Source organism: Dermacentor silvarum, chromosome 11 (assembly GCF_013339745.2).
Source record: "Dermacentor silvarum isolate Dsil-2018 chromosome 11, BIME_Dsil_1.4, whole genome shotgun sequence".
Lineage (NCBI taxonomy): Eukaryota > Metazoa > Arthropoda > Arachnida > Ixodida > Ixodidae > Dermacentor > Dermacentor silvarum.
Window position 1 is genome coordinate 40,164,447 of NC_051164.1, and position 12,661 is coordinate 40,177,107.

The following is a 12,661-nucleotide window of genomic DNA, read 5'->3' on the forward strand; positions in this document are numbered from 1 at the left end:
TTTGTTAAGCTGTCCTTTTCATTTGTTCGAACTCGCCATGGTGCTTCACTTACTATGGCGTAGCGTTGTCTAGAACGAGGTCGCGCGTTGAATTCCTGACTGCGCTGGCGATGGGAGCGGAATGCAAGAAACACCCGCTGTGGGTGCACAATAGTGAAACCCAGCTGGTCAAAATTAAAACGCAGCCCTGCATTCTGGCGTTCCTCATTACCTGGCGCGCAGTAGCCCCGAACTGAAGTTCACGAAGTCCATTTTGCAGCGTAACTGTAGCAAGTCTTTAAACGTCACAGCCATAAGCTTCTGAACATCGAAGCTATTACCGAGGTGACAATTAGGTGGGCGAAAGTCGGTCACTAGAGATTCGTGTAGAACTGACGCGAGTATGCAAGGAATGGAGGCTGACAAGAATAGTTAGAAATTCACAGGGATTTACTTAACTTGTGTACGTACAATAGGGCACGCAGTCACAACATCCAAAAGCGTAAAATATACTAAAAGCAAAAACAGTAATCAATATAACAAGCCGGCTCAGTAAGCCATCGGAGCTCTAAGTTAAAAATAGTATACAAAACTATGATTTCCACGTGAGAATAAATATAAGGCGCTAATAAGCTCCTGTGTGGAGCAGTAGCGGCATGTCCTAGTGGTCCGGAGCGCGAAACCAGCCGTACCGGCTCTACTATGAAGAAGACTCGTTTCCAGACTGCTGGCCAGAATCGTTCATTGCGACGCAGGACGATATTAACATGTGTACTGATGCCGAAGCTTCCCTCATCACCTCGTCGAACGCGCTAGATAATATCTGCACATGGTCAGCCTCCATAGAAACGCCACTGCGTCCTCCGGTGGCGTCGTCGTCGTCCGCGTTTTGACGGTCCCTCACGTTAAGGCTGGCTACCGTTTGGCTGCGTCGGGGGACGTCCTCCTGCGAGCGACGGCGGCGAGGCATCCCGGAAACGGTGGCAGTCACGGCTGCCGTCCTGCGCTGCATTCGTGCCGTCTTGGCGGGCCTGGAGCCGGGACCCAACCTCTTGACGGGACTGTGCCTAGTGCCCGAGGAAGAGCCGGCGTCCTGCCAATCCCGCTCTGATATCCAGCCGGGCCGTTGGTTGTCGGCGCCCCTTGATGACAGCACAGTCCCTGGTGGCTGAGTCTCCTCACCGTCTGCTTGTTGCTTGGTGAACGGTCTGCGCCGAAAAAAAAAATTGTACGGCGAAGTGAGAACCGCGTGCAGCAGTGGTCTTACATGTACAACGAAACTCGTCATTCGTAATATGTATGGCCGGAAACACTGATGTGCTTGCCGCTGGATACGAGTACAACATTCTGTCAAATGGCTGTCGAAATCTCGTAGTTTGTAGCCTACGCGGACGCATTTGCTCACAGCGCTGTGTCAAGCAAAAAAAAAAACTACCGGCTAGAAATAGAAACATTTTACTATTTCCAAATAAAGCAACAGTTCCCTTGTAGGTAATTGGCATTAAGTACTGAATTGTGCTCTTTTTGTATTCTTCAATGTAAGTAAGCCAACGTGCTACTTTTGTGTCATGCAGAAGGGGCTGCAATATATGCAGGTTGTTTCCGCAAATACATTCAAAACTTTTTTTAAAGGTTGCTTGTGACAAGTAGGACAATTGTAGTTCATTAGCTGGTCTACTGGAAGAGGCGGGCATTACTTCCACAGAAAATTGAAATGCATCGCCAACTAATTAACACAAATTCACTAATTAGGTTTGTAACTCAACTCGTGGCGCATATTGCAATTTAGAACTTGAAGCCTTGAAGTTTGCAATTAGCGGATCCACTTGGAATGATTTCCGAGGATGACAATAGTTTCGAGGTAATTCCCGAACATTAAGGAGAAATACATCGCTAGTTACTTTCCTAATAGAACGTCGTTTAATGCATTGAAGCACAGAAGTAACTGGAACGCCAATGCATTTTCCGCATAGTTCGGAAATTATCTCGAAATTGTTGTCATCCTGAGAATTCGTTCCAAGTGGATCCGCCAATTGCGAACTCCACGGCTACAATTTGCAATTGCCTTATGGGCCATAAGATAATTAGTTAAGAAATGAATTAGTGAATTTGTTAATCAGTCGATTACGCATGTCAATTTCTTATGCAAGTAATCTCACCCCCTTCGGAAGACGAGTTCGTGAACTATATTTGTGCTAACTGCTACGGGAAACCTTTAAAAAAAATGTTTAACGTGTTCGCCGAAACACCCGGTAAGGCGCGATGGTTTGGCCTGTAGTCGTTATTTCTGTGCGTGCTTGTTTAAGCAGTCTTGTGCGCTTCACCTACTTCACCTCAAACTTCGGCTGAGGTAGTTTACGGTCCCGGCAGGTGCTACACTTGGATACCGTTCATGTGACTGCAGCGGACGTGCTGCGCTCCCCGGGACGAAAAATGCATAGCGATACACACGCACACACCACCTAGCGTTCGTTCACTAGCTACCAGTTGCGAGCGCATTACAGGTAGTAAAGCTGGTAGGTTAAAATGCTTTTGAAATATTATTTAGGTATTAAAATTCCTTTTCGATTCTTCACTGGCACTCGATTGCAAAGCCTGGTTGAAGACACGCTTGCTAAGGGAGCTGGAAGGTCAGACAAGTTTGTTGCGGTCTAAATGGCGGAGCTTGAAGGGCCCGAAACAACCTCCGATATTTTGTTTTAACACTTAAAGTAAACACGCGCATCGAGTTCAGAATGCCGTCACAATCAACGATGCGAAACGCTGCAGCGCTACGCACCTGGGGCCACGCCACGAAATAAATAAAAAAAAATGCCGTCCTCCTCTCCGGGCCTTTCAGGTATCCCCAGCGGTGGTCGTGACGTCACCAGGGTGCATCTGGGGATGACAACGGGGGCGACGATGTCGGTTGGTCGAACAAGAACCTACGACTTCCGGTTAGTCTGCTAGCAGGTACGCGCGCTCCCTGCTCTTCCTCGTCGTGTTGCTCGCTTGTGCGCCCTTGCGGATCGGTAATTACAGCCCGCAACGCAAGTGCCAAATCGCTCGCGTTCCAACACAGTCGTGTTTAGCGGTCTGATTAGCTGCGCGAACAGAGTGCGACAGTGTTGGCCTTTCTAGACGTACGCACAACACAGGGTTCATAGCGGCACGCTTCGCATAAGCACGGACCGGCACGGCAGCAACAGCGGGTAGCCGAGAAGCGCGTAATCGCGGCTTAGACCCACCACGTTTCGGGCACGGTAAGTCACCGCACGCCGTTTGCCATTCGCGGGCATCTGCTCGACGGCGGTTTTGCTCGTGAACGGCGAGATTTCCTTGCCGTGGAGAGTACGAGACCGGGATCCATTTGTGCGGCCGCCGTACCACCGCTGAACGCTCGACGGCGCCGATATCATCTCTAGGCCTTCTCCGGTTCACTTCAAAGCTAAAGCCGACGGCGCTTCGGAATAAATTACCGACGCTCACAAGCCGCAATATTTTCGTACCGTTGTTGCTCTTCGCAATGATTGTACACAAAGAAGAAAATACGCTTACATTAGCGGCGCCATCGGCTGTGATGCGAGCACAGGCTCGGTCGTATGTCGTCGGTAGCCGTGCACTGCAGCTGAGCTCGCCAAGTATCGGAGCTCTCGTTCATGTTAAACGCTTGGCAGCGGATATTGTTTTTCATAAAATGTACAATTTATGCATCACTTTATCTAGCGGAAATAATTTCGATTCGAACCGAAGACACAGCCGATGTTTTCGTCGCCGGCGGCGGAGGCGCGCAGCTTCGCGCGTCGTCGATTGACCCGTCGATCGTGCAGCGGGTGGTGCGCCGGCCGTACTGCCGTATACTTCGGCCACCTCTCACGCGGCAGACGTTCTACGGCACTGAATGCCGGGTCGCCGTCGGTACGTTTGCCGCTAGCGTGGACGTCCGGAAGTGGACAGTTTTTCGAAAAGCGCGTTGGCGATGACGTATGTCACGTGACATTGGCAGGAGCACTCGGCGAGGAGGAGTGATCATCCGACGAGGAGAGTAGCGAATGAAAGATCGAAACGAGCGAGGCTCGTGTATCGATCATCAAACGCGCGTAACTCCGCTATTACGGCACCATTAGGAAAAACTCCTGCGGCTACGTGTTCGTTGTAAACTCGTGCACAGCTGCAACACCACAACTAAATTTTGACCGTCGGGTGGTTTAGGGGTCCTGTAAGCTGAAACGTTCGCGTCGAGTCGCATACGAATTTGAATAAGCTTCCACTTCCAATAGCGACGTCATACCTTTCTTTTATTTTTTTTTAACAATGATGACGGTTGTTATGGACCCTCAGTTCTTACACATCTGTGCTTCTATGGAATACTAAGGAATGCATAACAGAGCTTCAAGGAAAATATTTAACAAGAATGTGTGCATTGGTCACGTTAAAAAAAAAGACATAGCAGCGTGTAAAATACCTGGATCTCATTCCCGAGAAGATGAACACAGATGTCGCTGACGCAGTTCATGATATTGCTACGAGGCGCTGCATTAGCGAACGATGATGACAGGACAGACCAAGACGACCATCGCCGATGGTGACGCGCACGGGCTTCATCTTGCATGCCTGTCTCCTGCCCGCCGTATATATATATTCTGTAAATATATTGTCAAGCGTCTGTTCTCCCCGTAACATTTTGATGGAGGTGCGGGCTTTTCAAGTATCACGACGGATTTACGCAGCGGACACTCCTTGGCTGCATCTACAATGCCAGCGCAAAGCGGGGACGAGAAGGCTCCGGGCAGGTCACCAACCGTGCCTCAACCAACCGCCCCGTCGTCTTCACACAAACGCGTGACCCAGGTACCTCTTCCGGCTCTGACACCACCGACGTCGAAGATTGGCTTCAGCTGTACGGACGGGTGAGCATGAGCAACAGCTGCGACCCGACTCTGATGCTAGCGAACATCATATTTTAACTGACGGGCACTGCACAAGTGTGGTTTCTGAACTATGAACAGGAAATTACCAGCTCGGAGGTATGTAACCAAAGGCTCATCGATCTGTTCGGTAAGCTCATGGGGCGTCATCGTGCTGCGCAGAAACTCCTGGCATGCCGAGAAAGGCCTCCTGTCAACTCTCGTGTCAACGTGTCACTATTGCGGCCCATTAACTTGCTCTTACGAAGCAGTGGATCACATTGGCAGGCTATGCAGTGCGTAGGCAAGTGTGGATTACTTTTGTTTTTTTACTGTTAGTATGTGCTGCCGTGCTTGGTCATTGACAACATCCAGTTTGACCTACATATCGCTTCACACACGACAGTGGTATTTCATATGCAACGCCAGTCGCCCCCTTTCACGAAAAGTCTGGCTTGCTTCCATCATTAACTGCTTCAACTCGGCGCCACGCAAGTTGACAGGACTGGGTACGCCGTTATCTGTTCGTGACATTAAGGTGGTCGGAAAGCTTGTGGACGTACGGCACTGCAGAAGGCTCGTGTCCTTCTTGAACAGAGTTGGCGATCTTTTAACGCGACAGCGTTAATGGCCCCGTGTCACAGAAAATAAGGTGTCGGCGTCCGCGGCTGAGAAACCCATCCCGAACCACCCCGACCACGCAGGCCCAACGGGTGGCACAGAGGCGTTAGTGAACTAATTAGCTTTCTCAAAGTAAAATCAGTCCGAAAAAACGTAAAGTACGGCTTAACGACAACCTACAGTCATGATATCAGCGGACTGTAATTCCAATGTACAAGAAAACAAAATTCTGGTACGAGGAAACTCAAACCTCTTTTCCAGCATTTCCACCATACCAACAGCGGCGCGCCCGGGTAGGTTACTTGAAATGACACCATCCCGATGGTGGAGAAAAAAAAAAGACAGCTGCAGTTGCCGGGAAGCCTGACAAGCATTCAGGGCTCTTTGAATGCTATGGCGTTCGACTCTTAAAGGCCAAAGCTTAAGCATCCTCCAAATTGTTGCTTATTGCCCTTCATCTTTTGGAGGAAGGTTTCCGCGACCGGTCTAGGAGCGAGCTCGGGTACCCAACTGAAACTAGCCTCGCCAATTGGCTATCGAAACTAGTCAGCATGACGTGACAACACAACTTCATAAGAGCAGATGGCTACGCTGAAGTCGACCCCTGCCCGTGAAGATGCACTTACCAACGTTACCAGTGTAGTATGAAGATTTATTAGACGACAACGACGTCTCACACAATCGAGGTAGTCCACAAACGCTGATTGCGCGCACAGCGACAGACGAAAGAGCACTTCTCATTACTCTTCTTCACTACAATGGTCCTGGGAGAGAAGAGCCATCCTGGTGACTTACGGCGTCAGGGGGTCGTATCAGGGCGATGTCTAAGGTCGTGTGTTGGCGTCAAAGGCAAGAGAACGTAGTTGACAGCGGAGGTACGGGCGATGACGCGGTAGGGGCCATCATAGCGTGCAATAAGTTTGGTTGAAAGGCCAAGGCTATGAGCTGGGATCCACAACCAAACAAGGGAACCGGTCGGAGAAAGTGATGTAGGCACGTTACTGTCATGCCGCAGCTTTTGGCGACCTTGAGCGGTGGTCGTAAGGGTAGGAGCAAGATGCCTACATTCCATTGGAGTTCCCGCTCATGATTGTGGAACCCGAGGTTCGCAACGTCAGCAAGATGGAAGATGATGGTACGTAACTTCGTCGGGTCATCCCACTTCTTGTGATCACTGAATCGCTCATAGGTAGAGAGCCAATTTCCCACGTCAGTCTCACCGGCTCCGCTAAAGACAGGAGGGTCCCGCTGCCGCTGGACGGCGCCGCAAATGATGGTAGCAGCGGAAGCTGCTGGCGGATTGTTGGTAGCCTCCAGCATGGTAGCGGTTGAAGCAGTCGGCAAAGTTCGGCTGCGAAGTTCCAGGGTGACGTCGGGGATGGCAGCACCTCCACCAAATCTAGTATGGCGATTTATTATACGACAATGACGTCTCACACAATCGAGGTAGTGCACGAACGCTAATTTCGCGTACAGCGACAGACGCAAGAGCACTTCTTCCGTCCTCTTCTTCACTACACTAGAATCAACTCAGTTTCGCAACTCCGCATATTGGCCAGCGCAAGCATGTGGCCCACGCGGTGGTCGGGCGAACTAACGGCGCTGCGGTCGAATCCGGCTACCGGTTTGCCGCGTCGGCTGCTGCTACTGCAGTGGCGCGGCAGCGTGGTATTGTACACGCATTCATCACTCGTTTGCGTCGGTTTATTGCTCCACTGAAAAGCTATACTGCCGTCGTAATTAGAGTTCATGACTTTCACTATGAGGGACAGCTTCGCAAGCGCAGCCCCAATCCTAAGGGCGACGTGTACGCTTCCATTTCAACGGCTATGCTGTACTGCGAAGCTACTCCGACATCGATTGTGACTGGTTGTGCCCACCAGGTAAGGCGGTTCACAATCAATTATACTGGAGGGAGATAAAAGCAGGATAGCTAATGAGGGAAGAATAAAAATCAAAGAAAAAGGAACTACCGCATAGCGTGAAAAAGCTTAAAATTATTCATTCGGCAATCTGCAAATTGACAGTTCCCTGACATCCCATACAGGGTGTTCCAACTATCATGCACCAATATTTAAAATATGCAAATGCAACGAAGCTGGCCAGAACCAAGGTAGTGTTCTCTGCCGTCGCCTGGAGATACTCAGATTATTTTTGTATTTAACCTTAATTCACAATTAGTCTCAAATAATTAATCACGTTCCGAAATATAACTAGATGGAAAGTGTCAATGCGAAGATTGTAGAGCAACATCGAAAATTCCCGATACAGCTTTCTGTTGCTCAATACGTGCTACATAAAAGTTTTTCCGAGCATGAAAGAAGCCCTCAAATACAAGCAAAATTGCCGCGCGACTCGTCGCTCGAGGTACTTTGCGTGTATTCGCTGGCTTCTTTCACGCTCGGAAAAACATGTAGCACGTAGTGAGCAACAGCAAGTTGTATCGGGAGTTTTTCATGTTGCTCTACAATTTGCCGATTTACACTTTTAATACAATAATATTTGAGAAGTTGATAAATTAAGACTAATTATCTAATTAGGCGGAGTGTAAAAAATTATCTGAGTATCTCCAAGCGACGGCAAACATTACCTTTGTTCTGTCCAGCTACATGGCATTTGCATGTTTTTAAATCTTGGTGCATGATAGTTGGGACACCCTGTATAAGCTATGCATTTCTTGGATAAAGTTAGTCGTACTGCGTGCTGGCCCCCGCCCAACTATAAGTTTGCCCACACCCACTATAGACTTCTCCATGCATTTTCTATGGAGCCCTGTGTATCCCTATGGCTATTCCCTCTGATCATTTTTTTTCCTTATCTCTTATTAAGGTACCAATCACCTGCATTATTATAATTAATAAACATTTTAAGTTTGCAAATGGCGCATTTTTGTGCAGATAAAAGGCATTACTCTTTTCGCGTGACGGACCTGCGGTACTCGCCAAAGAATGTTTACGCATTAAAAGTACCGCTTAGCTGACGACTTGTAGTCGCTTGTTCAACCCGGTGCAAAAGACGTCAGCATATCGCATGCTCGACCCAAGCCAGGCTTCACAGCTCCGCAGACCAGCGCGAGCACTCAAAGGTTCGAACGAACGTCTGCAGGACGGAACAAATACGCAGCACCAAAACAACCACACCCGACGCCGCCGCAGCGAAGAATGCGCGCAACAGGAAGCGCTGCCGGTAGCGCGACTCGATCGCAGCGCCGTTAGTTCTCGCAACCGCCACGGGATCGACCCATGTTTTCAGCGGTGCTGTGAAACTGAGTTGGTTCTATATTAACGGTTGGCACACTACTGTGAAGCGCGCACACACGAGCAGTATCGAAACAGAAACCTTCGTTGTACAGCAGAGGGCCAGAGGCACTTCATTCAGGCCGACCTCCCTGCCAATAAGGTTCCTCTCTCTTGGCAGTGCTATGACTACAAGCATTAAGAAACAAGGTAATCTTTAATTTCATAGCCGGAACCTAACCTTTTGACGGACCTCTGCTTGGGCGTTGTGCCGGAGGAAGAGCCGGCCTCATGACGGTCTCGCTTAGGGATCCAGCCAGGCAACCGGGATTCGGCCGCCCTAGTTGACAGCGTCGACCACGGGGGGCGTGGTTTCTTACCATCGCCGCCTTGGGTGGGGGACACCCTGCATCAAAGAACGGCGGCCATGCGTTAACACGCCGCGTGCGTAACGGTGACCATGGCAGTAGAAGGAACATCTTTCAACTATAAGCGTAAGACCACTATGACACGCAGTAAGTGACAAAAGCGATGTGTGTGGAACTATGGCCCTTGGCTTTCTTGCTTATGCGCGCTGGAGTGCAGACGAGAAAATGAGATACGATATAAGAACGGCATTCAAAGAACAGATTCCCAACGCATAGCACCATTTATTGACGGTGTAGTTCCTAGGCAAGCCCTATTAGCAGTGACCTTAAACTTTAAGTGGTTTGTTAGCTGGCCAAAGTCTAAAGTATAGGCACAGCTGCAGTAGAAAGATTAGCACAAGTGACCTATGGCCCGAGCAGATAAATTGCGGTACGCGACGCCGTTGTTCCCTGTAGCACGTCTAAGACGGGAGTGCCAGGCACTCCCTCTTTGAAACATGAATCATGTGGCACTTTAGATACCAATGTGCACGGGAAGCCAAGCGCTGCGTACCGCAATTTGCCCGCTCCAGTCATCGGTCACTTGTGCTGCTTTGCGCCGCAGCTGTACAACGACACAGGCTCAGCTCTCAAGCGACCATTGTAGCAGTGTGGGAAACAAGCGCAATGTAGTATTGCCGAAAAAAAAAAACGCCAAAACAGATACCCCCGAAAACTCGACCACTCTCGGCATACATCACTGCAAAAGACTTACTTGGTCATAAGTAATGTTTCCGACGCAGATGTTCTCATGCAAAGTGTTGGGCTATACGGTGATACGAACAGGTCTTGCTATGCAGTCCTATAGGGCTCCTGCCGTGGTCGAGCTTCTCGAGAATTGCAGTAGTATCGCGGCTCGCTTGCCTGAAATGCCAAGAATATTTGCGTACACGCCTCTATATCAGACTTAAGCGGCCGCTTTGGGCTGAGACTGACAGCGCCTGCGCTCAACACAATCGCAATTCATCTAGCCAATTGCTCTCCCATTAGAACCGGGACTGTCCAGTCATTTAAGTTATCGCATGCCATTTGTCCCTTGCTACTTCTTATCTTTAAGCTCCTATATAGGAGTGTGTACCACACGCGCACTATAACATTTCGATAAAGAGGCAACTTGCGCTACAGTCCGTCAGGCGGCTTCTTGGCTTTGTATCTAACGTTCGCTCAAGATTAAGTGTGTGTCGAGAGCAATACGTTGCAGTAATTACACGAGTTCTTGTTGTTTAGCGATAGCGCCATGATTCGTGTCAGGCGCACATTACTGCGTACGGCGGTGCAAGAACATTTAAGGTGGTGACAATCGCCGCTTAGCTCGACCAGGTAGTTTTCTTAGCCGCGGGCGCCAGCCTTGCAGCGTCCTTGTGTTGTCGCTGTAACGAATTGGGGTCTCCCATGATTGTGCCGGCACGTTTTGCACTACAGTGCGCCAATGCACCTATTGTATCCAGCCAGCACCTGAGTATGGTGGATAGAAGGGGAGGTGGAAGCATTGGCGGCTGCGGAGCGTAACAGCAAATCATGCTGCAGCGGTGGCGCTGCTATTGCTACTTAGATCACGCTACTCGCGCGGCCAGCTGGGCGACCTAGTGGTGAATAGGACGGCGCTTTGGCGCAGTGGCCGATATCGTATGCATATTCGACGCCGCCGTTCCTCTTATGGTCTTAGTTGCCTCTAACGATGTGAAGCGGGCTTAACTAACAGATGCGAATAATGAATTGAACCCTGCAAGATTAAAACGACCCGAACGCTGCCGCCGGGGTGCCTGCATATTTATTCGACCAACGGATGCAATCGTGCATGGTGTATACCACCGCCATAACGGTGCTCTAGCATTGAAATGAGTTCATAATGAACTCCGCAAGTTAGACTGGGAGGCCAGTCCAACGCTACTACTGCCGGCTGCTCTGAAAATAAATCTGTGCATTCTCACTGCACTGCAAGAATGCACAGGCAATGACCGGCAGCACACATTACGCACATCGCGACCTATGGCTAGTGCATCTGCAGTTTATGAGAACAAACACGCATGCTGGTCGCAGCTTTATTGGATTCATATTGCTTTGTTGAACAAGTTTCAAAGGGCCGCGCACCGAGAAGATGTGACAAGCCACAGCGTGCCGACGAAGAAGCCAGCAGAGGAGGACGCCGTTACGCGTTTAAACTGTGGCCTGAGGTACATTGTTCTCGAGGTAAGTGAAGCTTCACGGAAACAAAGTCCGCCCGGTGCCGAACAGTAAGCGCGTATGCGTGCGGCTAGCGCGTTGACCGGGCCTACGTCCGACCACCAGATCACATCCGTCAACCTTCACTTCCGTGCGCCCCTCGAACACACAGATAAGATATCTGCGTTAAGGAGGTTTCTTCCCTTAATTACTCACAACAGCCGGTTCTTTCGTATCCTTCCTGTAAACATGGCTGTTTTATGTGCCCCAAATGCATCCTCCGCTGTCAAAGCAGGAACACTGCACAGGTATCACTGGCCTGCAAGACGTTTATCGTAGCTTCAGAATATATATATATAGACCGGCCAAATCTTTAGCTGGCTTGTGCGAGCCCTGTCTTGCTTTAAGCCAGTGCCTTAGGACAGTAACAACCGAATAGGTGATTCTCCTATCCACACACGCTTTGTGAGCTTAACCTTGACTGTTTCGCAAGCTGCCTCCATCATAATGCGCTAGAAAGCAGAAAAGGCTGTGCTCGCACGAGCTAGCTAAAGATTTGGCCAGTCTATTTATATATATATATATATATATATATATATATATATATATATATATATATATATATATTCTGAAGCACAGCGCTTTCAGTCTGTGATGACATGTTAACATGAATCCACTGAAAACGGCAAATAGATTCCCAGATCGTCCGTGGCGTGGTACGTGGTGTACGGTTTTGCAAGCGCGATCGTTTCGCGATTTTTACTTCTTCCTGCACCACCTGGCTCCAACATCAGAAGGGAGAGCACAGTCTACATAACACAGCGAACAAAAACACGGACACTAACGCAATCCTGCACCCACGGTACCAGACCTACGGGGCAGCACGCGCATGAGCACACGTCACCATAGCAAAACCGTCATTGTGGCTAGACAACATGGCCGCAACAGCAAAAAATACCACGTGACTTCCTCTACACTTCTCTCTTAGTGCGCGGAGGGGGCAGGGCCTCTACTTAGTTTTTTTCCCCTTCATGAATGAATGAAACGGTCTATAGGGACGTGGGTTCAATGCGCGAAGTGTGCATTTGGCGAGCGAAAGCCTGGAGAGTACGACGTCACATGGAGGTCGCCATGTGAATGCTCACTGCATGTCGGCATGCTGCCTCCTAAGCTTTAAAGCGGAGCTTACCTTGCGAAACCTCCCGGACCTTGCGGACCGTGGCTGCTATACCGGCTATACTATACGTCTCGCACTGTGCAATAAAATGAACTGCTGTTTGCATTTTGGCCCAGTTTGTCAACGGTTGATTGCACGATATTAAAGCTGGGACCTCCGCGGCGCGTAAACGTTGCTCCATATGAAATGTTG

At 49.6% G+C, this 12,661-nt stretch overlaps 1 protein-coding gene across 1 annotated transcript; it reads right to left on the reverse strand.

The window, feature by feature from the left end:
- Positions 1 to 414: 414 nt before the first annotated feature.
- On the reverse strand, positions 415 to 9,985 carry LOC119432378 (uncharacterized). The gene is made up of 3 exons (XM_049658488.1): positions 9,845 to 9,985; positions 8,964 to 9,128; positions 415 to 1,187 (listed from the first exon to the last, which is right to left on the reverse strand). Exons 1-3 carry the CDS (start codon positions 9,880 to 9,882, stop codon positions 680 to 682), a joined length of 711 nt encoding a protein of 236 aa, XP_049514445.1. The 5' UTR covers positions 9,883 to 9,985; the 3' UTR covers positions 415 to 679.
- Positions 9,986 to 12,661: the final 2,676 nt, after the last annotated feature.

What these genes read in the sequence shown, in the direction of transcription:
- LOC119432378 (XM_049658488.1), bottom strand. Translation starts at nt 9,882, where the DNA reads ATGAGAACATCTGCGTCGGAAACATTACTTATGACCAA. An exon ending in GAAACATTACTTATGACCAA is followed by an intron (nt 9,129 to 9,844) that starts GTAAGTCTTTTG and finishes TCTTTGATGCAG; the next exon opens with GGTGTCCCCCACCCAAGGCG. An exon ending in AAGCAGAGGTCCGTCAAAAG is followed by an intron (nt 1,188 to 8,963) that starts GTTAGGTTCCGG and finishes TTTTCGGCGCAG; the next exon opens with ACCGTTCACCAAGCAACAAG.